The sequence below is a fragment of the Xiphophorus maculatus genome, chromosome 11 (genome assembly GCF_002775205.1).
Source record: "Xiphophorus maculatus strain JP 163 A chromosome 11, X_maculatus-5.0-male, whole genome shotgun sequence".
NCBI classification, from domain to species: domain Eukaryota; kingdom Metazoa; phylum Chordata; class Actinopteri; order Cyprinodontiformes; family Poeciliidae; genus Xiphophorus; species Xiphophorus maculatus.
This window is the reverse complement of record NC_036453.1, coordinates 3963450-3989054: the sequence shown is the minus strand read 5'-3', so window position 1 is coordinate 3989054 and position 25605 is coordinate 3963450. Positions and strand designations below refer to the sequence as shown.

Below are 25605 nucleotides of genomic sequence, written 5' to 3'. Positions count from 1 at the left end.
ATTCCTTCCCCCATTTTATACCAATGTAATTAAACTAATAGTTAAGATATTTTATGTATTATGCAGTGGAGGGCTGTCAGGGCCAGCATTGCCTTCTCTGCTAGCCCCTGAAAATTGAAAAAGTATAAAATGCTTTAATCATATTTAATTTGATCTATAGTTTAATTTTTATTTTACAATCGAGTTGCTTATTGGTATTATTGGGGTTTCACTTTTAATTTTCTACTCTAAAAAGTGCCTTAAACGCATCTGGAAAGCAGCTCCTCCTCTGCTGTACAAATCCAGTTACCCTTTGGTCAAAAATGCCATGCAACAGGCCACAGTTGGCATGACTGACAGTGTAGCGGATAAAATCCTGTATTTTTTTTTAACTCAAAACGAAATACGGTCCCTGGTGGCGATAAACACAGGAAAAGATAAATGGCTCCTACAGACAGAACAGACGGTGGGACTCAGAATGTTGAGTCATAATTTACAAAATGGCGGCCGCTTCCGCTTCAACTCCGGTTAACCTAGATGCTAACTTATTAAAATCTCCTTTTTCGAGACGCTCTTAAACGGATAAAAACAAGAAATAACTAAAAATGGAAAACCCACACCAAACCTGGATTCACTAAAACAAACCAGTAAGAACTTTGTAAGGCATTTTAAGGACTGTAACTATGAGTGGCTAACAGCTAGCACTTAGCACAACAACCTGTGGATTTTATTTACAAATAATGGGTGAGTGTAACTTTTCTATCACATTCTCATTCAGACTTTACTGAATATATTTTCTTTTATTTGTTCACATGTGCGATTTGAGTAGTTTGGATTGAGGTTGAGCTTGGCCTTAACTGGGGAACAAAGAAAAGTTTTGCTGAATTATTGGCTGTTCAATTATGTGCGCTGTCGCCTGTCTATTTTGTTAAAATATATGTTGATATATTGCTTGATGTATGCATTGATGCTTTACTTGGCGTATTTTTATTTATTTGCATATTATTGGATGCCTGTGGGTTAGTGTGGTGCATAGTTTTTGCATTGTCCTGCACAATGTGTGTATTGTTCAGGTTGGTAATGTCTATGAAGGCCCTGACTGAAACACCGTGGTATTATGGAGATAAAAAGTAAAGAAACAAAGCTTAATTAAATTTATTTTTGATCTACCTGCATGTCCACCTTTTGCAAGGCTGTATGATCTTGTCCCTATCTCCAGCATTTTTTAGACTTAGATTTTGTGTCATTTTATGAAAACTCTGGGTGAGAACCTTTTTCCTTTTCCTTTTGTTTTGATTCCCATTTGGTTCAATCGTCTAATATAATTATTATGGGATATTGATTATAATTTAAGATCCGTGATCCAACCAAAATAATTCTGAATTATTGTTATAACATTGACTCCTATTGCACATATGGCAGGCTTGAAATTATACACCTGAAAATTTCTGATACTGTTTTTTTCTGAAAGACATGCAGCATTGAACTCTATTTGTTTATGTGATTTTGCATAAATATGTTTTATTTTATTGAAGACAATATAAACATACTTTTTTTTTTGGTAAAAGTTTAATGTTCGTCTTTATTTTAAAATCTAAAAATAGAAATAAAATGGCGATTCTTTTAATTAAAAATAAAAACACCAAACATACACCATATCTTTGCTGGAAGATGGTGGCACAATCATGCTGTATGAATTGTTTTCTTCAAGAGTAACAGGAAAACTTGTCATAGGAATCATGACATAAAATCTATTGGAGGCTGTGTAATTTGAAACAAATTGATTTTTCTATTATATGATTATATGTTCTAAATAATATGTATCAGGATCATTGGCATGAACAGAGCTGAGAGGTCGACAAACCACATTTGGTTCGCCCTCTTCTGAGCTGCGCCTGACTTGGAGCTGTAAACGACTCTGCCATCCAGAGGCTGCGTGGGTCTGAAGATGTTTGTCATGGGCTGTCCTGTCCAAAATCTGCACTGTTTCACTATAGCATCCAGCTGGGGAGCAGAGGAAAGAAAAGATGAGACTCTGACAAAAAGAAACAACTTAAGAAAAACAAGTCTTACCTTTTTCACAGAAGTAAAATGTTCTGCGTAGTAAAATACTCATAAGTACATTTTCTCAAAAAAGTTACTCAAGTGAGTGTAATTGAGTAAATGTAACTAGTTACTACCCAACTCTGAATGCAAATAGGTGATCATTAACTGGCAGAAAGATTTAAAATGTATGGTTTTTTTAAGATAAAAATCAGAATAAAATGTTGAACGACTCCTCACCTGTCGACTGCTGATTGACAGCATCCTATGAAACACTGTCCATGCAACCGCCTGCTCACATCCTGGAGTTGTCATGGAGCCCACATAGCGGTAGTAACTGTGAAGCTCGGCGGCTGCTGGGATGATATTACTCAGTCTAAAGTTTGGAATCACTGTGTTGCTGCCTTAATACAGTCAGAAATAAGGAGGTAGCCAGAAAAAAAAAAAGTTAGTACTTAGTGAAATCCTAGAACTGCATGTTTTTGTGCTTTCTGGGGGAAACAGAACAGTATAACCAATGATCGTGTTTACTTCTTGTTCAAGCTTGTTTCTGTCAGATGTGAGTTAAAGTGTATTCCTTTGGTGCTGTTTCTCTCCAATTACACCTCATATTTTTCCGATGTCTTTAGTAATTTAGTTTATGTGTTTCCTATGGACGCCCTGCATGTTACAGTTTATAGCTGGAAATTTTGCGCATGCGCGCAACGCTGGAGGGCAAAAGGCTATTCTTTTATATGCCATCTATAGCCGCGGTAGAACAATACCGTTAACTAACTGATTAAACCCCGAGACGTAGGTATTATTAATTTAGTGCACTGCGCCACAGCAAAGAGAAAAATAACTCAGAAAATTGTTAAAGAACAACTCAACCCCACTTTTTACCCTCACTTTCTGTGTCGGCTACTGTTTGCGCACACTTGTTGCCATAGCAACCGACAATAATGCCACCATATGTGACGTTCAACATTTAAAAAATACTCAAACATTTCCCACACAAAGAACAGAACATTCAGTCCGTTAGTGTTTTTAGATTTGAGTCTAACCTAAGACCCTTTGCAATGATAAATAAGCTCATCGCAAAATTGCTTATTAATCTAAACCTAATAGCAGCTATTAACTTAATAGCAGCTATTAGTTTAATAGCTGCTAATAGCAGCAATAGCTTTATTCTATGCTATTGCTAGCAGCAATAGCAGACTAGCAGCAATAGCTTTATTCTATGCTATTGGTAGTAGCAATAGCAGGCTAGCAGCAATAGATTTATTCTATGCTACTGCTAGTAGCAATAGCAGGCTAGCAGCCTGCAATACTATAGTATTCAATTGCATAGAATACCTTAGTATTCTATGCAATTGCTAGCAGCAATAGCTAATCTACGACAGCGGTGGTAGATGAGCTAATTTAAACACCTGATCTACTGATGATCTATCAGAGTTGGTGTTTATGTCGCCTGTTTTATTTTGTAACTGAACCGAAACGCACCATTACTCATCACATGTTAAGGTTGTCAAAGTCAAACAAGCATAACTGAACTACTTCCCTCTCTGTGGTGTAGAATAGCCAAGCACTGTGTCCCTTTTTCTTTTATATATCAGGCAGACATTAAGATTGACGCCTCAAATTCACTCTGTGCCTTAATTACCTGTTGCACTGTACATGGATTCAAGTTTCAAGTCCAAGAAGAATTATAACATTCATGATATGTTTTTGTGTTTTTAAAGTAAAAATTAATATATTTACCATTGTTTTGTACTTGACCCAGAGCAGCAATTATTGTATCTAGATGAGGATGATCATCTGCTGTTTCCTGTGAGGAAGTCAACAAAAATACAATAATCTATAATAATAATATAAGATAATTTGATCTTTGAAAGACGTTTACAGTATTTTACATTAGTATTTACTCTTCATATTTTGTCAGATTACAATCCCAATCTAAATGTATTGGGTTGGGATTGTATGTGACAGACTAACAAAAAGCAGTGCATACTTGTGAAAGGCAGAAGTGTCCAAACTTTTTTGTCAAAATCCCAAGTTGAAAGTATTCAGGGGTCAAAATTTGTAACCCCCAATTAAAAACGCAAAAACATTAAGTAAAACATGTAATATTTTACATTGGCTTTAATGTTTAACTTTCTGGACTTATTATGTTTATTTTTTTTGTTTCATGACTTATTATGAAATAAAAAAACCAATAATAATAATTTAAAAAAGGCTCAAGAAAAATTCTTTGTGTCGTACTTAGCATTCTCAGTTTAAGAAGATATAAACTTGCCACGAAAAATCTCATCCTAAAAAAACTACAAAAAGTGTTGGATAACCATTCTTGAATTGAAGTCAGAGGCCACACAAAATTACTCCAAAGACCACAAATGGCCCCCAGGCCCACACTTTGGACACTCCGGCAGTAGAGTGATGCGTTACCTCAAAGAAGAGGGCGAGCAGAGCGATACCCGCCATATCGTGTTCTGCTTCCTCCAGAGAGCTGTAAGGCTCTTTAATATGGACTATGTGCAACTGTGCAGACAGAAAGGAAAGGTATTATAAGGAGTCGTACCTAGAACACAAACCTGCCAAAAATAATCCTAATAAACCAGTTTTCACTGTAATCATTTTAAATTTGAACTGAATATTTGCGTTACTGCTCAATACCGGTGTTGCACCATATTCTGTAACCACTGTACATTGTGATCCTGTTGCATTTTAACACCACAAGTCACTAAAAACATAAAATTTTATGGGGGAGTGTGGTGACTGCAACAAACGCAAAAGTAAGAATAGAAAAATCTCACCACTAATATTGTGACTATTATGGAAATATAGATGGCCACATAATATGATAGTGCTGATCAGATATTGTGACCAAACTGTAACTTATAGAAAAACATTAAATACTTAAGTAGTAGAATTTAGTTACAGAGTGGTCACAATATCTGAGATATCACATTTTATTTCCATAATAGTCAAAATGTCAGTGGTCAAATGTTATTTTTTATTTTTTGTTTGGCTTTTTCTTTCTTTTTATTTTTTGACCTTTTTAAAAAAAATTTTTTTTTACGTTTGTTTCTCCACTGCATTTTTGACGTAGCATAGTGTTAAGACGCGTGTCAAACTCAAGGTCTGTGGGCCAAATATGGCCCTCCATGGCTTTTTATGTGGCCCTCTAGATTCTGGAATCAACACTAAGTGAGGTTAAATATTACATTATCAATCAAATCAATGCAGTTTTTATTTGCTTACTGCCAAATTATATCAATCTGTCCCTCCAGTTTCTTGAGTATTATCATGGAAATAATTGCAGATTTTTCTCAAAAACTGTCAAAAACTTTCTTACTTGTACTAAACAGCAGCCTCAGCTTTAATTGAGTAATTAAAATTCACATTTACCATCATAAATAAGCACAAATATCGCAAATAATAATATTTAATTTCAAGAATTCATTGGTATTTTTTCAATATATTCTGGCCCAACCGGCCCTTTAAGAGGATTCATGATCTTGATTTGGCCTAAAACAAAAATGAGTTTGACACTCCTATGTTAAGATGTTACAGCGCCTCCTACGGTCTCTATACACACCTGCAACGAACCACTAATATTCTGACTGAAACGGATTTACAGATTGTTTGCGTCATAATTTATACCAAAATATGCTTTTATGTGTTCAGAAATATACTGAATGCAATAGAAAAGGTGTTAGTTGCATCTGTTACTCGATAAGCGCCACTTATCGAGTAACAGATGCAGTATCATTAGAAATCCTATTATTTACCCGGCCTTTACTCCCTTACCTCCATTGGAAATCTTTCTCCATCAATGGTGTGCTCTGATCCCTTCGTCCCACTCCCTCCCCAGTGGAAGTGAAACTGGGCCGCTCTGTAGTGACCCGGCAGAGCTCCTCCGGTCAGCCGCACTGACTGTGGTAAAGCAAAGTGAGCTAATGGAGGAAAACGGAGTCAGAGAGTGAATCTAACCAGCATTGAGGCTCTGAAAGGGAGGAGAACAGAACAGGCTTTGGTGTTTTTCATTACCAGAGTGGCCCTTGTTCTCTACTGTGATGTTGATTAAGTCGGTGTGTCCGATAAAGCTGAAGGGAAGAAGGGCGCTGCTGAAATGAACTTTATTGGTCACGATGTTAATTGGCGACTGGCTTAAACCTCCACATCTGGGAAACAGAGCTGCCCAGCGGCTTGGTTCTGAAAAAGAGCGTTATCACATCACACTGTAAAACATCTGAAGGTGGTTTAACTTGAAAATGAAAGTCCACCTGCTGCCAATAGAAGAAAATTGTTTTGGTTTTTACTCAAAAATTAAAGTTCATGAAGTTGATTTAACAATAAGAGACAGGTTGTCTAAAAATAGTTTTTTAAGTTTATCTTTCACAAGCTCAAACATTTAGGTTCAAATTCTAAAACTGGCTAAATTTACTCGACGTAAAGGTAATAGACACAACAGAATGCGGCTCAAATGTTTTACAGTGCACTGTCTCTGCTGCTCCTGCTAGCAGATTATTTATTAGTAAATAATCTGATGCTCCTGCTAGCAGATTATTTATTAGTAAATAAGAAAGGAAGCAGCATTCAGCTTCTACGCACTGCAGATCTGGAACAAACATCCAGAAAACTGCAAAACAGCCAAAACACTGAGTTCCTTTGAATCTAGACTAAACCCCCACATGTTTAGAAACATTAAAAATGAAACATTAATCAACAATCTGACGTCATAAAATGTAATGCTTTAATTATTGATTATTGACTGTATCTTCTACGGCTTTGTATTTTAGTGTTTTTGTCATGTAAAGACCTTTGAACTGCTTTGCTGCTGAAATGTGCTATATTGATAAACTTTATTGATTGATTTCATTCCTGTGTGGAGGAATGTCTAATGCAGGGATGTCCAAAGTGTGGCCAGAGGGCCATTTTTGGCCCCTGGACTGAATTTACACGACCCTAACCTGAAAGAATGACACAGATTTAGATGGTGGTAGAAGCAGATAGACTTAAAATAATAATTTATCCAAAATAATTATTTCTGATAAATTAAAAATAACCATGTTTTTTTTACTTTCTTTTTGATTTCATAGTAATTAAGATCCCAAGTATTCAGTGATTTTTACTTTTAGATTAGAATGTTTCCAAATCAGTGTTTCATAAATTAATTAATAAGCTTTTTTAAAGATATATTATTTTAAAGATAGACTGACACAATTTCTGGTCTAATTTTCCAGAATACACTAAATATATGATATTTTTTCCAATCGATATCTTTTTTAAAATAAAAATGCAAAATCGCTACTAACTTTAGGACGTGGAATGACTTACACATCTCTAATCTATAATAAAATCAAACAACTCAATGCTTAGTTTATTGCTAAAGAATTATAATAAAGCTACAAGATTTGAATTTTTAAAGATCTAAAAAAAAAATTTAAACCCATAAGTGCTTCTGCTATAATGATTTTGGTCCATGTGACAAAAAGTTTGGACATGCCTGATCTGTTATCGGAGATGTAAATAAAAAACTCAAATTGAGAACCCAGAAAATAAACTAAATTATGGTTCCAGTGGAGCCATTTATTGCAACTGAAGTAGAAGAAATTTCTATTTAGAGTTGGAGAAGAGACGCTGCAGGGGTGTACTTAGTTTACCCATCATTGAAGTGTTTAAGAAAAATGGTTTTACACACAGATCTACTGGAGGTTCTGTGTAGGAAGAAATTTACTGATATAATAGATAAATGTCCGTCTATAAACATCTAAAATATTAAAATGCACAGATTATTTGTGAGATTTAAAAAGACTAAATTTAAACCTTTTACCAAATAACACTCTAACCCAAACAGGCATTGAGTCATGTCTAGGATAAAGAAAATTTATTTAATTGATTTTTTAAAATTCATCCATAGATTTGAATTGGACCCGTTTGAAGTTCCTTTATATAATATTTGTTGCACCTTTTTGCAATGTAAAGAAAACTGAATTAAACCGAGTTACATTGTTTGAATATTTTACTTACCTTTGCATGTGTCATCACAGGTCTGGCTCTGGTAACACCACTCAGCTGAAATCACATATAAAAAAATCTGAAACAGGGCTTTTGTTGCAACGTCTTGTTAAAAAGAGGCATCATGAAGTTAATCAAATAATTAGGTTAGCTTTCATACTCTCTAACAGGTTCTATTAATCTGTTAATATGATTAATCCCAGAAACTAAACTTTGAGAATTCAGGTACAAAACAACAAAAAAATGTAACAAATCCAGCAGCTGGATTGTCCACTTAGTTTGTTATATGTTCCTGTGTAGTCTTTATTTTTTAAAATGCTTTGTTTGTTTGGATGCTTCTGTTAAATCAATAGGGAAAAAAATACACTAAAAATTATAATTATTCTTTAACCCCTGGGATGAACTGTAGGTTGCTAAATGTTCTGGATTTAAACGCCATGCTTTCAAAGAAAATACAGATCACAAAATGCATTCTATTAGTATTTTTCATTAATTTTTATTGCCAAATTAATTTGCTCTCACTCAGTAATAAAAGTATTGATATATTTTTAGATATCTACAGCAGCTGTGTCAAACTTTTTGTTTTGGAACAAATCAATATCATGAATGCTTTCAAAGGGTTGGTTGTGCCAGAAAGTATTAATAAAACCTGATCACAAACTGTAAAAATATCAATTAATTCTTAAAAGTAAATAATAATATTGACCATCTTTTCAGTTCTTCCAGGATTTCGTGATTCTTTTTGTGATATTTTGCAATAAAATAAAAAGTGTTTGTGGTACTATCTTGGAAATATTGTAAATATTTCCAAGTTGAGTTTGACACTTGTAGCTTAGAGTATTCTCTGGAATGTTACCTTTATTTTGATACCAGAACCATTCAAATACGTCTTGTAATTTCTGAGAAATGTTGAATTCATTTTGTCATTTTTGAGAACTCCAGCCCCTAAATGTGACATGTATGCGAAATCAGGTTTTTCTTTTTTTTGCACATCTTCCTGAAAGACTGAAACTTAAGTTTCTTAATGACCAATATGTTTCTATTATATTCAAACATAAATCTGTTTTCTCAAAAAGCACCACTGCTGATTTAAAAGTGTTCTTTTGACAAGGAGTGTAAGACTTTATTTGTGTCACAAAGGAGCAGTCGTGAAACCGCTGATTGCAATCAGAGTAAAGTCACTTCGTCGCTCCGTCAGGTGCTGATAAAGTCATTTACTGTTGTCCTGCTGCTGTGTATTATGTTGCTGATGAGAAAAAACCCCTCCAGCGTCTGGCTCTGTGGTGGGAATGAAAGCTGGGATGGAGAACCATTTAGCTAATACAGGGACACAGATTAACCCATAATGGCGTCATTTGAAAGGGGACAACAGTTCTCACCAGGTGAGAACAATGCACAGGTGGAGGCGGGTTTTACCCCACCTGGCTCACACACCTGTGTCAGAGTCAGCAGCGAAGAAAAGCCAAAGACGGGAATCAAATGTCTGCTTAAATTTGGTTTCCTTTAATTAAATGAATGTTTTAAATTCTGCATTTTAATTTTCTTTGTCTGAAATAATTTTTTTTGTCTCACCCATGATGTGAGAGAAATTCACACCAGGAGGTTCCTAAAAAATATTAGCTGAACTTCAGGAAACAATCATTTTATAAAAAATAATACAGTATTTTATTGTATTTTCTTCCTGCAGGAAAATAAAAAAGCTTTCAACAATGAGATTTTATGTGCACTATTGATCAACGCACATGTATTTTATTGTTTTACACAAAAATAGTTTTAATTTGTAAATACACAGACTTTCTGTAATTTATTGGATTTTAACATGCACTTTAAACACTGTATTTTATTGTTGTTAGTATTTACAAATGTTTGAAAATAATATTTCAAACATTATTGAAATGCTTGAATATTTCAATAATCAAACACATATTGTGTTGGTTGACACAAATATGAAAAAAATTTATTTAAATTCAGAATACTATCAGATTTTGAAAACATTTTTATTAATATTGAACACACTGAGTAGTTTATTAATAAGTGCTCCATGTAACAGCACAATTAACATTTCTGTTGAAATTTTTATTCTTAATAAATTTCAGTTTCCTGATTAAATAAAGGTTAAATGAAAAATATTTTAATAAAAGTTTATTGTTTTTATTTATCTTTGCCTTGACATTTTATTCCACAATTCACCTTGATTAACCACACTTTCATTATTCCTATTGTTTGGTATTTTATCCAACAATAATTGCTGATAATTCCTTTCTTTTTTGTAATTTTTACTTGATTCAGATTTGTAAAAGAATATTTTCTGTCAAAGCTGATTTTGTTTCCCAGCTTTTCTTCACAAGTTCACAAACTTAGCTTGTCTTAAAACACATTTCAAGCTTTACATATAACTTTTAGGAGTTGCAGAAAAATGCCATCATTACTATCATTTACACACACACACACACACACACACACGCACACACACACACACACACACACACACACACACACACACACACACACACACACCCATGCGTGGCTATCTTTGCGGGGACTTTCCATTGACTTCCATTCATTTCTACAGCCTAAACCTTACCCTTATCCTAACCCTACCCATTACATATCTAACCAAAACTCAATTCACACCTTAGTCCTAAATCTGACCCCTGACCCAAAAACAGCGTTTCCCCGTTGTGGGGACCCGGCTTTGGTCCCCACAAGGAGCAGTGGGTCCCCACAACGTAGTATGTGTCATGAAAATGGTCCCCACAAGGTATTAGAAACAAACGCGCGCGCACACACACACACACACAGAGTGAATGATGGTAAAAATCATTGTTTGAGTTGAGCGTCTTACCTGATGCCCTGGAGCGCAGGTAGAGGAAAGCCAGGAGGTAGAGAGAAGAACGCATCGTTGGGAGCAGAGCGGGCGAGAAGTGAGACTTTATTCCACCGGCTGACTTGGAGCAGCATTTGTCAGTGGGAGGGCTACAAATGGTGTGTGTGTGTGTGTGTGTTGGTTGAAAAAAAAGAGAGAGAGACAGCAGGAAATAAATGGCTTTGAGTCCCAGAGGCAAAAATTGACAAGTTGTATTTATTGATTTATAATCATGTCATGAAAACTGGATTGATAATTTATTTGCTCCTGATTTGTGTTGCATATTTCTTCCATCCACAGCTTGAAGTTTGACTCTTGAGCTCAAAACTGAAAACTGTTCAAAAAGGTTCAAGTAAAAATATAATTAAAAATAAAGCAGAAGGGAACAGGAACAAAACAATAAAAAATGATGGTGTAAAGTTATTAAAAATAGCATATTCAGATCTAAATAAATATGCAATGTGAGCAAAATAATTTAAAAAATATATTGTATATATGTAATTAATGCACTACATTCAGGTGACTTAACTATTTGATAATCATTGTATTCTTTCTTTTAAATGTTTTAAAATTAATCTTCCAGGGATTGCAAATGGATTTTACATTATTTACCTGCTTGGTCACTTTGTATTCTCCCTTTTTAATAAATATAATTGAATTTCATTGTTTCATGGAATATGAAATAAAAAATTTGATAGATTATATAAGATATAGTAGGATGTAATAGAAAATACACACGCAAACGAACAAGTAGAAATATATTTTAATATTAATTAGAACAGACTTATTTATTTTTGTAATTATTAATTACAAGTTTGTGAAATGTTAATGGAACAATAAAAGAAATGTTTAACTTTTGTTCATACTTACTGTATCTAAGTACAGTTTTTAGCACAAACTGAGTAAAAAGATCCTTCATATGATTCTGATGCAATCAGAACAAACAGAACCAGAACCTGATCACAGCTGCACAACAAACATAAAATCACTAGTAAAATGGACAAACTTTATATTTCCAGCTTTTTAAGCAACAACATTTCTTCTTTAAAGCTAACGTCCTCCTTAGCTTTAGTTAAGCGTCAGTTTCTTCATTTTAAAAGCTTTAAAATCCTTCCAAGTTTTCAAACCTCCGTCAGGTTAAATAAAAACGTAGTGATGCTGAATACAAATGCAGATAATCAGTTTCCTTCAACACTGATACAGACAACACTTCTATTATTGTTAGTGAAATGCTAAATGGATTTAAGGCAACAGCCAAAAAATGGCCTACAACTTACTGAATATGATGATTTGACTTATTATGATTTCATCTATATTTACTCTGATCTCTTTTCCTTCTCAGGCAGAAAAAGGAAGACAGCAGTAAACTGGAGGCGAGTAGATTAGGGAAGGATGTCCTCAGCGGAGATATTTCTGAAACAAACAGAAAAAATATTAAAATATGTGTTATTCTATGTTTGTTTCCTTAATCTGATTTTAGCAGCTGTATTTCTGTTTTTGCTCTGCATTAAGCTCCATCCATCATCATCTGATCATTCCTGCAGCCTGCTGCTGCCATTACCAAGCATGGTGTTTATAAAAAGGTAATTATTCATCTCATTGTTGTGGCTTGTAAACCGGATTGCATGTTTTTTTATTGCTACTTTTCTCAACAACTAAACAGTTATTAAATGGTTATTAATTTTCTTCTATTAACCTTCACAAAAAGCTGGATTGAATCACACACAAGTTGACTCTAATTTTATGAATTAGGAGACTTCTCAGTGTAATTTGTTGCACAGGACTTATGAACGACACTTTCCAGATTTGTGGTTTTACAACTATAGCTGCTACTTTACAATCATGCACTGTTTTATGTTGCTCTATCACATAATTCCCAATAAAATACATTGTGGGGAAAAAAGGTCCTGTCTACCTCAAAATATTTAATGAGAATTTTAACTGAAGACATGAAATGACACAAACAAACAAACGAACAAAATAGTAGCATTTTTTTACTCTTTGCCTGTGTTTCTCTTACCTGAAGCACAAAAGCCGCCACCACGGCCATCAAGGCCAGCAGCAGCATCCTGCCCACCCAGCCGAGGTCAAAGGTCTTCAGGATGAAGAAGCGTGCCCAGCCCAGTTTCTTGGGTGTGTGTGGCGGGTAGCGCATGTTGTTCACTCCCTCCATCTTCAGCTTTTTGATGAGACAGCTGCGCAGGTGGCTCAGCTGGTCGAAGCTGAACTTGCCGTGGTAGCAGCCCATGCCGCTGTTTCCTGACCGAAAAATAAAAGAAGTTAGGCTGAAGATAAACTTTAGCAATCAGAATAAAGTTCCTGAAAGTGTCAATGTGTTAATTTTTCTGTTACTTTGTTTTAAAGTATTTTGGTTTTATATCTAGAGCAGCTATTTTTTCAGAGTATTAAATATTTTAAAGTTGATTAGGTTTATAACTGTTGACTATCTGATATGTTTTTGTTGTTTTGTATGTTTTTTATTATATAAAATGTACAGTGTTGCTGAAATGTGCTATACAAATAAACTTGCATGATTGATTAATCTATTCGGTTAATATCAGGTATTTGTTTCAGTTCCACATTTTTATTTTATCCGAAGTCTGACGCTAGAGGGCGCTCTAGCATTTGCACATTAGACATTTGCTCCACAGAGATGTGCAAAAATTTTACTCAAGTAATAATAACACTACTTTAACATATTTCCACTCAAGTATAAGTAAAAAGTATCCATACAAGAAATTACTCAAGTAAGAGTAAAATGTATTTGGTAAAAAGTCTACTCAAATAAAGAGATCAAATTATCATTTAATATTTAAAAATTACAAAAAGTTAAATGAAATTTTGGTTAGGGTAATTTATATAAGTAAAAAAAAAACTAAATCAGGAAAAAAATCTGTCCAAATCAGTTTCTTTCAATAAAAAAACAACGTAGGAAACTGCAGGTGTGGGTCTGTATCTGGTGAATTTTTGGTTAGAAAATCCAGAAATTCACTCAAGTACAAAGAGAAATACTTCATAATAACATCACTTAAGTAAAAGTGAAAAGTACATTGAAGTAAAATATTCCTTAAAGCAATTGTTTTTGAAAAGAGTTACTTTTTAAATTGTTTTATTTTTTAGTGAAACTGTGTGTCTGACTTACCCACTCCTCCAAAAGGCAGCGAACTGACAGAGAAATGAACCAGACAATCGTTTGCCAGGAATCCTCCGCTGGACGTCTCGTCTCTCATTCTGTTGATCACCTGCAGAGAGAAAAACGAAACAAGAACCTGGTTACAAATTAAAACATGCACAATTTTAAAACAAATTACTAACAAATCATCAAATTACATGTCTGATGATTTATAATCTTACTTTTTATGCTGTTTAGCATTAAAATGACAAAGCAGGATGCAGTTGATTTAATGTGTGGAGATAAATGGGTCAACATGTGTTTTACAGTGTATTTGTTGTTTTTAATGTCGAACTCTGTTCTCGATTTCTAAACTGAATCAGCAAAACTGGAGCTATATTGTTGTTTTGTTTTATTTTTATGCTTTATGTGAATAGTTTGTGCGTAGGTTAATAAAGCGTAGCTCTGAGATACCTTCTCATCTGCAGAGAAGACATACAGAACCAGAGGTTTTTCTCCCTTGTTGATGAACTTTATGGCCTCGTCCAGTCCGCTGACAGGAAGGATGGGAAGAAGAGGTCCAAATATCTCCTCCTGCATCACCTTGGCATCAGGCTTTACGTCACGCAGAACTGTGGGAGCTGAACGCATCATAAAAAACAATGTTTTAGTTTATGATTGAATGAAAAAACCTCTAAGTGTGACCTTTGGTACCGATGAAGCAGTCTGACTCGTCTCCGTTTCCTCCTGCAGCCACTGCGCTGTCCCCCACCAACGCCATGATCCTCTTAAAGTGCCGCTGGTTGATGATGCGCCCGTAATCTGGGCACGTCTTTGGCTTTTCTGTGTAGAAATCCTGCAAATAAAAGGAAAAAATCATTTTAAATATGAAATTATGTTACAAGTTCCATCAACTCAGGATCCAATTAGCAGTGGAAAATAAATCAGTAACAATATATATTGCAATAGACATGTGATCAATATAAACAGATAAAACATTTGGTAGAAAATTCACTGATCCAGAACTGCACAGCATTCTGGGGGATGTAGGCAAAGTGAAGGTTTAGTTGTTCAGCCTCTCACAGCTAGCTAAGCAGAGTGAGAGACTTCAACTACCTTCCTCACTCTTTGGTTACCTAGCAACAAGCTATAAAGTTACTCCTGGCTACCTAGCAACAAACTGTTAAGTAATTTATGGTTGCCTAGCAACCGCCTGTTGAGTAACTGGCGCAGAAGCAGTTTAACATTTTACCTCTGAGCCTCATGATTGTTTAAAAATAATAATTTTAAAAAACAATGTGATGGAGTAAAAACAGTTTAGTAAAGAGCAAATGTCACATCATCAGTTTGCAATATTTCAGATATTTAAAACAGAAAACTCGTCATTAATTACTGATATCGACTGATATGAAGCGTTTGTTGTAAGTTTTCCAGCCGTGTCGTCCAGCGCTGGTTCCATTGTGAGCTTCCGGTACCTTAATGGACTTCTTGACCTCCTCGATGACCCGGTCTTGAATGCTGGGGTCACAGAGGATGTAGTCTGGGGCGATGCAGGTCTGACCGCAGTTTGTGTACTTTCCCCATGTGATCCGTCTGAACAGAACATTTAACAGAAGGATGTAAGAAAGGAAAATATTTTCTTTAAGTAGGAGTTAAAAACTGTAAATATTAAAAGTATGTGGGACCTGCAGGCTATGCTAATGTCGCAGTTCTTGTCGATGTAGCAGGGGCTCTTGCCGCCCAGCTCCAGGGTCAAGGGGGTCAGGTTTTTGGCGGCGGCCTCCATGATCACTTTGCCCACCGTACTGTTACCGGTGTAGAAGATGTGATCGAATCGCTGGCGCAGAAGCTCCTGGGTCTCTGGGACTCCTCCCGTCACTACAGGGTAAAGCTCCTAAAACAAAACAAACAGCTTAAACTTCATAAAAATAAAGAGCCCAAACTTATTGGGAGAATTTGCTTTTATTTTATCTTGACTGTTCAAATACACACAAACAAGAAATTTAATACTATGCTATGTGTAATTTTCTTGCATGTCTGTTTTTAATTTTGGATTTCTAAATTAGCAGCTTAAATTAGCACATCAGTCCGAGCTATAAAGTCAGTTTATATTTAATGACATTTAAACCTGCAGAAAAATGACTGTACACACACAGTCTGTAACTATGAACTAATGAACAGATGAACAGATGAATGGAAAGATGGATTAAAGCACAAATGAATGAATAAATAGACAGACCTTCAAATCTGGAAATCTAAATAGTTGTTATACTCTACTCATTTTTTCCAGTTTCAGACTGTTACTTGAAGACAAACTATTTGTTACTAAGGCTTTTAACTCTATATTTATAATATTTATAAAGATCATTGGTAATTGTTCAAACTGAGTTGAATTACCGACTCAAACTTTATTTGTAGAGCAGTTTTCATTCAGCCATGTGTAAGAGGAAGTGTTTAAAAGAATTAAATTTAATATAAGATTATTGTAAATTCATGACTGACAGTAGAGTTTGAAATGAAATCCAGCTAATATCAGTCTTTCTTATTAATATTGTTGTGATAAAACATTTCCAAGGCTGAACTCCACAGCGTCTTTTTTTATCGCTGAAGCTGAATGTTTTCTTATAATTAAAAATAGGAGATGTCTATGATAAAGCAGATTGTTACTTTTCTAACTCACACAGTTTTGGTTAAAGGCTGTAATTAAACAACATGAGGTCAAAGATAACTAAAATTTCTCGTGACTAAATTTTGCTTTTGTGTGGATCTTATTGCAATGTTTAATTCTTTCAAATGATTTTTTTATTCAGTACATCATTAAACCAAAACTTAATTTGTCTGTATTCCTTCTTTTCTGAGTGTTTAGGAATTAATTTTATCTTCACTGTTGCTGTTATGTGTTGCTCTTTTTCCACAAACACTCCATTAAAAATGCTGAGTTGTTTCTCCATATGAACAGATTTTCCATTCAGTTACCTTGTCGATATAAAGCGGCAACAGATCCTCCATGACCTTTGCAGTGTGAACGCAGACCTCTGACGGCTTCACCACAGCTGCGTTACCTGGACAGGTGATTTGAGTAAAGAAAGAATAAAATTATGTACAGTCTCATAAATTTCTAAATTAATTGAGCAAACAATAAGTCCTGTTGATTTGTGTCATCAGTTGGAAATACAAAGTTTCACCGTTCAGACAATGTAAATTGTTACAAACAGCAAACATTACAAACGTTACAAACATTACAAGATTCAAACACTGAACTTTGAACTTTACACACCCACCAAATGCAACACTTCATTTACTTCATCAGCTTTTTTTTTTAGAGGATTTATTTATTATTTATGTTTTTGACATTTATTAAATATTTTTTTAATTAAATCTTGTTCTCAAGTCAGCTGAATTTTATAGTTTTTTTAAATTATAATAAATTGCATTGCAGGTGGATTTTATGTACACATTTTCTCACTTGATTTTATTTAGGAGCATTAGAGAAAAGATAAGTGACTAATTTAGAAAACCATGCGTCATTGTCCTTACCATGGGTAACTAGTTACATTTATTATTTTTTTTAAAGGAGTAGTTTTACTGAGCTGTTAGCCTCAGTTCCACCTGATTCAGGTTTTGTTTCACAGTAAGTCTGGGATTTCTCACATTTATTTGGATTTCTCAGGAGAAAAGGAGAAGTTGTGAACGATGACGTTGATTTTCTGCGCTGTTTTACAATTTCAGTCTGCCTTTAGTTTTAAAAATGCCAGCAGAGGAAGTGAACGAAGCCGTTTAGTCCGTATTGGCCAAACTTCTACATATTAAATTAACATTAATTAACGTACCACTGCTGATTTATCATGGGAAAAAATACAGTTTTTAACGTCACACAATGTTATGAAGTTTAAAGGGTATGAATACTTTTACAAGGCACAATATAGACATTAAACAAGTGTTGAATTATTCAGGACTTTCATCATTTGCACTACAACAGCTCAGATGATCCATTTGAATTTCCTCAAGGCATTAAAAGCTCAGACAGCATCTTACATAACAGAATACAACATCAGTAACCTTTTAACTTATTACTGGTGTGTGTAAAGATTAGATCTTGTGCAAGTAAACTAGGTTAAAACGAAAATAGGCTTTGTGTTTATTTGATTAAATATTTGCACTATATGTGTTATGATTTAAACATATTCAACTTCATCAGTAAATTTTTAGCAACCAGATTAAAAAACAAAACATATGTTACCAACTTATCAAAATTCTGATTATGGGTATCGTTGATTGCACAACAATATTCCACAATTTTAGTCATTTCAAGACAACTGATGACTGTTGACCTAAAAAGTTATTTTATTGTGTAACTTTATGAAAGACTTCTGACCCAGCAGGCATTTGTGTTAAGCTCTGATACTGCAGAACAAAGTCCAACATGTGCAAACACCCCACTTGATGCTGCAGGCTCATTCTTCTTACTCTAAATATGTAACTCTAAGTAGCATTTATCCAGCAGAGCTGCAGACGAGCAGCTGCTCCAGAGTACTGATAAAGTATTTATAAAGGTATGACTGAGAATATGTAACACAGGAGTGCTTAGATTTTTGCATTGTCACTTTAAACAGCCGAGCGACTCCTCCAAAATCCGACGTTTGAATCACAAATCAATCAGAGTTGAGCCGAAACATTTGTTTAGAGGTTCAGCATGAGAGTGGCCTTAAAGAGACAGCAAGTTAATCAGGTAAATAAAGTTTAGCCTTGCAAGCTCACACTTCCAAACACAAAAACCTGAATTATTGAGAGCAGATTTTACAGGGTTTTTAATCTCTAAAACTCTGCAGTCATGATTGTGGTCTGGAGTTCACAGCATGAGCTTTGACCCACTTATCTACATGAGAATAGGAAGCATTTAGCAAAGTTCTGGACACAAAGGGGAAGTAGAGCGGATCACAAGACGGACTGAAAACCAACTACAGAACCATAAAGAACCTGCACAGCTTTACTCACATCCTTATGTTTTAAAAAATAAGAACATTTTCTCTAGAAAGATTACATCACTTTATGTAGCTTTGAACAAACTTTAGCTACCAAAAGGTGTAAAATCTTGCATCAGAATGGCTCTTTTTCACCAGTTCACCTGTAAACAAACTATTTCTTTCAGTAGTAACATATTTTAATTAATTGTGTAGGTAAACAGCTAAAAGATGTTATTGGGTATAACTGTATAATAACTTCTAAAAACTTTATGATACACTCTATTTCTAATTATTTTAGGTCTCTAGATTTTCTACCCACAAACATATTTTAAAATACAGATTACCACATTCACACACCTTCAGATTTTGTTAAAGTTTCAAAAGTTTTACATAAACAAAAATTGACTTTGGAAAAAAATATTTTGCCTGATTTTGTTAGTTTTTGCTACTTATGTGAATTATTGTCATTTTGGTCCTTAAAATACAAACATTTTTACTTAATTTCATATTTTGGTCCATTTGATTATTTAACTTTTAAATATTAAATATTGATAATTTGATCATTAAATACTTTTTTACTCTTACTTGAGTAATTTCTTGGATGGCTACTTTTTACTTGAGTAAAATATGTTGAAGAATCGCTACTTCAGTACAATTTTGGGTACTCTGCCCGCCTCTGTCTGTCTACTGGTAGATATTTTCTGGAGTCATGTAAGCAGATTATAGATTAGGGATTTCAAACTTTAGTTCCTAAGAAGGTGTTTAGCAGAAGTTCAATTCTTCAGATGTGAATATAAACATCCCAATTACATTTTGACCCGACAAATCAAGCTGCAGTACCTGCTGCAATCGCTCCAATGAGCGGCTGGACCGTGACCGCCCAGGGGTAGTTCCAGGCCCCGATAATCAGCACCACCCCCAGCGGCTCCGGTTGGATGTAAACCGTGTCAGAGAGGGTCAGCAGGTTCTTCTCTACAGGACGGGGGGCCGCCCATTCCCTCAGCTTCCTGATGGCCAGGCTGATCTCCCCCTCCAGACCGAGAGTCTCATACAGCTGCGTCCCCACTTCACTCTGACGATGGAGAAAATATTAAACCTAGAGTTAGCTGATGCAGAAACAGTACCACTGGCTGCACAAAATGAGAAGGAACCTAAGTGGAGTGTCTTGAAATGCACTATAAAAATAAAATGTGTTACTATTATTATTTAAGTTCGTGTTGTTTTGAAAAACAACCTGATTGTGTATGTACGATTCTGTATGTAAGCAAATAGAAGAGAATATGATTTTTTTTATTTTTATGTATTACCTAAGGAATGTTACATAATGTGGCATAAAAAATCTATTTCACCTCATTTTTCTCATCTTTTTGAGTTAAATTTAGACAATTTATTAAGCATTAGAGCTGGCTTCTATTTTTTATATTCTCCAATTTTGTGAAAATAAAAAGTTACGTGTTTTTAGCACATTATATCTTACACGTATCACTCACTTTATTGAGATCTTTCTTGACAGCGTCCGAGATCTCCTTCTGCCTTTCTATGAATAAGCGCTGCAGGTTCTTCAGCTGGATGATCCGGTACTCCAGAGGTCGGGACCGACCCGTTTCAAAGGCTTTCCTGGCCCGAGCCACCGCCTGCTGCTCTCGAGACATCCTACAACCAAAACAGGCGACACAGTTCAGAGTTAAGTTTAATTTCAACTTAATTCATAAAAAAATAACAATCTCTGGAGTGAAACTACAGAAGTAAATATTATTATTAGAACTGTAATCACACCTCTTCATGTGGCTGGTCTCCTAAAGAAACATGTCACAAATGGGAACATTTTTCAACAGCGTTAATTGTGTTTGTGGGACTACAATTGCTGTGACACACAATTACCTAAAAAGATGTAATAAATTGTTCTTATCGTCACATTCATCGTTATCACAACAGTTCTGCCAAGTATCGTGATAAAACTTTAAGTCCATATCGCCCAGCCCTAGTCCAGGTGAATTTACTCCATGGTCAGACCTTGTGATGCTTTGTGAAATAAAAACAGAATGATACCTACATGTCAGACTCTGCAGGCCTGAGTTAGAAAGTTAAATGTCAAAGGTCATGACAATGTAACTAGAAAACGACTCAAAAATCATGAAAAGACTGTGGGCCAAAGGTGGGCAGAGTACCCAAAAATAGTAATCAACCAAGAGTAGAACTACTTCAACATATTTTTACTCAAGTAAAAGCAAAAAAAGTATTTGTTAAAAACGACACTTAAGTGCCAAGAAACTCATCAAAACATTAAACATTTAATATTAAAAAATTACATAATAGGACGGACCAAAATATGCAGTTAATATACTGTATATTTACATATATATATATGTAAATATATATATATATATATATATATATATATATATATATATATGTACTTGTTGCTGCTAAAAAGTGTCATTATTTCTTACTAGTGAGTGCATAAGACTGTAATCAATATTAATATAACTTGTGTACATTAAAAGACCGAATGCACTCATTTTAACGTTAAACGTGCAGCTCTAAACATTTGCACTGTGCAACCCATCAGAATTGCTCTCAGTTCTTTAACATGTTCTGAAAACATTTCAATTCCTGTAAACTAAATACCAGAATGACGAGTGCATGTAAAACGTGTTTTCTTCTAACGGCCTGCTGTTATGTAGGTTGCGTCGCTCTTTGTTTACAGACACAAAGAAAGTGCAGTAATATGAGAGCAGCGAACCGTCAATAACAGCAGCGGTTATACTGGGATGGTTCCAGTTAAAGGTAGAGACACGTTCAACATCCGGTTCACGGCTTGCCGCATAGCGGATCTGCGTCGTTTAACGTAACTTGCAAGTGCAACTTTTCCTGATCTGTTATTCTACTATCATTATTAGTATCTTTTCGACAAATACTGACCTACTTCTTTTACATAAACAGGATCTTCCGCCCAGTTACAGCTCCGTTGATCTGTCTGAGTGTTAGTATAGATATAGAGAAAAATCTCTAAAACTCCTACCTTTATAATTTCAGAGAGAATTTTAAAGTCCTTCACCGCCTGGATGGTGCGATTATCCGCGGGGCTGAACAATGACAGCAGGCCGACAGAAGCTGCCCTCCTCTCCCCGTTAGGTCCCACCCACCGTGGGCTGGACCGAGTCGCTGCAGCCGGACTCAGTTTGCATATTTCCCCACAGCTACACAGTGAACTTCAGCATCTACCGCTTTATGTCGCACTGAGAGATTTCCTAACTATGACGCATTTCATTTTAGAGAAGACACGGTGGTCCAAAACATGATCTCTAGCGCCACCAGCAGGTCAGAACTTCACATTGATGGGCAGTTAGTACCTGCCGCCGTCATCACCGTTTTTCTTTACTTGCACACTTTTATAAAACTATAGCAACACAATTGGAAAGTTACTGCTATTGATTACAAACTTTTGCAGCTACAATTACACCATAATTACATAACAGCTTACATTACAGTTTTTATTTGGTGTTATGTAATAAATCATTACATATATTATTAACTAACTGGTTGCATATTTTGTTTAAAGCAAATTTAGGACATACATTTACCACAGCCGCCGATATTTTATCTCAAATTAGAGATGTTTTTTACAGTTTGGTATTTTATCATGCAATTACAAACGCAAATGTTTGGACCTTTGAACTATTATCGTGCAAATTAGCTCAATCAGATTGGATCTATACAAGGGGGGGGAAATCCCATCTCATTATTGGGGGACCCTAAACAGGGACATTTCTTTGGTGGGGGGTCCGAAAAGTTACAGTGAAATATAACGTAAAATGTGGTTTAAAAAGTTTTTAAAGTGTATAAAAATGACTAAGTGGCTGTGCATATCTATAGCACTGGATCTATAGCTTCCGAGAACAGAAATGTCTAAACCTTGCCACAGTATCTCCATTAGATTTACATCAGGACTTTGACTGGGCCATTTTAGTGCATGAATATGGATACATTGATTTAAACACTTATTGTAACTTCATGTTTAAACTTATTGTCCTGCAGGAAGACAAACCTTCATTTACTCACACAAATATTATGAATGCACTCTTAAAATATGTACTATGCTATATGTACTGAGTCTAAATAATAAATGAATTAAAAAATCTGAACAGTGTTACTGAAATAATAAAAATGTTGATGATATTCTAATTTACACTAATACACAGCATCAATAAACTCCCTCTTTCAGTTTCAAAGTGATGCTGAATTAACCCCAAATGACGGGACTGTGGTGCAGTTAACTTTGTGTTCAGCAGTTTCTCTTCCTTCTCATATTTGTAAAACAGATTTATGGAGAAAACCTTTGAAGAAAAATCGCCCAAGCTGACAGGAAGTATGGACAGAGTTTCAACATCAAACAAAAACCTGGAGAGATGTGTTTGTTTATTCTAAAGGAAGCAGCAAACCGGGTGCAGAGCGTCATTTACGCCTCGGTGTTGAAGCTGAGAATGTGGAGCAGAATGTGTCAGCATGCACACCTGAGTCTGTGAAGCATCGAGTTCACATGCAGAGGGAAGGAAAATGTGTGTATTCTGGGATCTTAAAGTTTATGAGCATGTTGGAATTGAAAAAGTGACCCAGATAAAGGTAGAAATAAAATAGAGTGATTATGTCTTTGTCAAAATGTATTTATATCAAAATAAAGAAACCGGCAATCCGCATGTCTGCGCACCTCCATGACAGCTTTCTGTCAGGGCTGTAAAAATTTAAAAATGAATTATAGAGAATGACATATTAGTGAAATAAGACAATAACTTTGCATTTGATGACAACAGGATAGTTAAAAAAAATTAAAACATGATTTAAATAAAAGCAAGATTAAAAAAAGTTGGCAAAAAGACAGAAAAAGCAATCCAGATAAGAAGCAGCCTTTGCCTCTATGTAATAAACTGCAATGACACACTTTTAGCATTTATCATGACAGCAAATAATGTAGGGATTTAAATATTTAACCATAAAATTATAATCTGTATGTAATAAAGAGATGCATTTTACTTCACAATACAATCTGCAATTAGCTTGTGTATTTATTAAAGTGATCTTCCTTAAGTTTTTTGTTGTTTTGAAGAGTAAATTCAGATTGTAGTGGTTTGGCGCTAACTTGGAAAGTGACTGCGCGTCGTCCTGGCATCCTTAATCGATCAAAAAGAACAGGAAGAAGATTAAATATAGTTTTTTTAAATCACAAATTATAGTAAAACCTCGCTCTCCTGCAGCTTCTTCAATACACTTCCAACATCCGCACATACATTTGTTTTTCATGTGCAACGGGAGTCCCGTCAGGATTCACCACAGACCGACCAGAAAAAAGAAGTGATTTCTGTTTCTTGTTTTAGTGCAACTCTTTAGTTAGTATTAACAAAAACTGATTACTTATTTTAACCTTCTCCACCACTCGGTACCCCAACATCAAAGATTCAGGTATGTTTTAAGTAGTGGAAGTGTTTTTGGTTTTTCCTCTGGAAATGCAGCATATTTATGCATATTTTTTAATTTAATATTTAACAGGTATGGTTTCAAAGCAGACATGCCCGCTACTTCAAGAGCAAGAAACAAACAAGAGAAGCCTCCAACCCACCTGCTGATAACATCCAAACAGGGTTTATCAGTACTACACCCTGCAGCCCTCCAATGCCTCACCTGCATCCATCAATCCCATTAACTCCCAGTCCAAGTCTCCCCCAGTCCACCAGCCTCTCAACAATCCTGGCACTTCCATCCCCTGATCTAATTGCATTCTGGGTCTCTCATGACAGTGACCCCACTGGCTATTACCAGAACTTGACCCCTCACACTGGATTTGATGAATGGGATTACGGAGAACTGGAAACATTACTCGGATGTGCTCAGGGAGGTAGCCATTGCGCCACTGCGCGTTAAATCCACGGAGGACTCTCACAGTCAGCTCGACCACCAGAGAATCAGCTGCGACGACGATTCCCTGGATAATCTGGCTGATTTGTGCCTCAAATAATTGGTGGGCGACTTCAGCCTGTCTGATCTGGAAATTTCCGCTTCCATGTTGGACTATATATTGGCTTGTGAGATTTGATTTGCGATGCTTTTACGCCTACACTGACACACAGAATAACGATTTAAAATATTTTATTTAAATCATAAAACACCAAACAAATAATAAAAAAAACAAACCAGACCTCGACATTCCATGTGGTTATGAAGCCATATTTGTACGAATTTGTCACCCGGCGCCGTGGCTTAGTTGGTTAAAGCGCCTGTCTAGTAAACAGGAGATCCTGGGTTCGAATCCCAGCGGTGCCTTTTATTTACTTTTTTTCTTTATTTACCTATTTTACTTTTCTCTGTAGATTGTCATTCGTCTACTTTCCAAACCAGCTTACCATTCCAAAGACTGAGAGGATAATGGAAAATAACATTTTCAGTCGGCAGTGTTCAGAAAACGTCCCTCAAGCGTCATGACGTACGTACGTCTACGTTGCTGCCGTATTGTGGGTGGAAATTTTGTTGAAATACGAGAACAGAGAACAGTATATTTGACACTTCTATTTGAAATGGTGTTAAATAAACCTATTTGAATTTGTAACATATGAAACTAAAAATTGACTCCCTTATAAAGGTAGAAATAA

At 35.3% G+C, this 25605-nt stretch overlaps 2 protein-coding genes and 1 non-coding gene across 3 annotated transcripts; 1 reads left to right on the top strand and 2 right to left on the bottom strand.

Annotated features, from left to right (window-relative positions):
- Positions 1-1554: 1554 nt before the first annotated feature.
- On the bottom strand, positions 1555-11227 carry LOC102219271 (carbonic anhydrase 7-like). Its single transcript, XM_023342915.1, has 8 exons — positions 10868-11227; positions 8035-8079; positions 6052-6216; positions 5812-5957; positions 4447-4539; positions 3763-3829; positions 2263-2426; positions 1555-1983 (listed from the first exon to the last, which is right to left on the bottom strand). The coding sequence occupies exons 1-8, from the start codon at positions 10920-10922 to the stop codon at positions 1789-1791; spliced, it is 930 nt and encodes a 309-aa protein (XP_023198683.1). The 5' UTR covers positions 10923-11227; the 3' UTR covers positions 1555-1788.
- Positions 11228-11639: 412 nt separating this feature from the next.
- On the bottom strand, positions 11640-22201 carry LOC102216705 (fatty aldehyde dehydrogenase-like). The gene is made up of 11 exons (XM_005813281.3): positions 21987-22201; positions 20455-20617; positions 19805-20036; positions 16977-17062; positions 15686-15894; positions 15476-15593; positions 14715-14856; positions 14475-14641; positions 14031-14130; positions 12909-13147; positions 11640-12301 (listed from the first exon to the last, which is right to left on the bottom strand). The coding sequence occupies exons 2-11, from the start codon at positions 20614-20616 to the stop codon at positions 12287-12289; spliced, it is 1470 nt and encodes a 489-aa protein (XP_005813338.1). The 5' UTR covers position 20617; positions 21987-22201; the 3' UTR covers positions 11640-12286.
- A 3004-nt stretch (positions 22202-25205) lies between these two features.
- Positions 25206-25279, top strand: trnat-agu. Its single transcript has one exon. It is a non-coding gene; the product is annotated as a tRNA-Thr (tRNA).
- The last annotated feature ends 326 nt before the right edge of the window (positions 25280-25605 follow it).

What these genes read in the sequence shown, in the direction of transcription:
- LOC102219271 (XM_023342915.1), bottom strand. Translation starts at nt 10,922, where the DNA reads ATGCGTTCTTCTCTCTACCTCCTGGCTTTCCTCTACCTGCGCTCCAGG. An exon ending in CCTGCGCTCCAGGGCATCAG is followed by an intron (nt 8,080 to 10,867) that starts GTAAGACGCTCA and finishes ATGTGATTTCAG; the next exon opens with CTGAGTGGTGTTACCAGAGC. An exon ending in TGCTCGCCCTCTTCTTTGAG is followed by an intron (nt 3,830 to 4,446) that starts GTAACGCATCAC and finishes ACTTCCTCACAG; the next exon opens with GAAACAGCAGATGATCATCC.
- LOC102216705 (XM_005813281.3), bottom strand. Translation starts at nt 20,616, where the DNA reads ATGTCTCGAGAGCAGCAGGCGGTGGCTCGGGCCAGGAAAGCCTTTGAA. An exon ending in TCAAGAAAGATCTCAATAAA is followed by an intron (nt 20,037 to 20,454) that starts GTGAGTGATACG and finishes CTCCATCGTCAG; the next exon opens with AGTGAAGTGGGGACGCAGCT. An exon ending in TCTTCTCTGCAGATGAGAAG is followed by an intron (nt 14,131 to 14,474) that starts GTATCTCAGAGC and finishes TTCTCTCTGCAG; the next exon opens with GTGATCAACAGAATGAGAGA.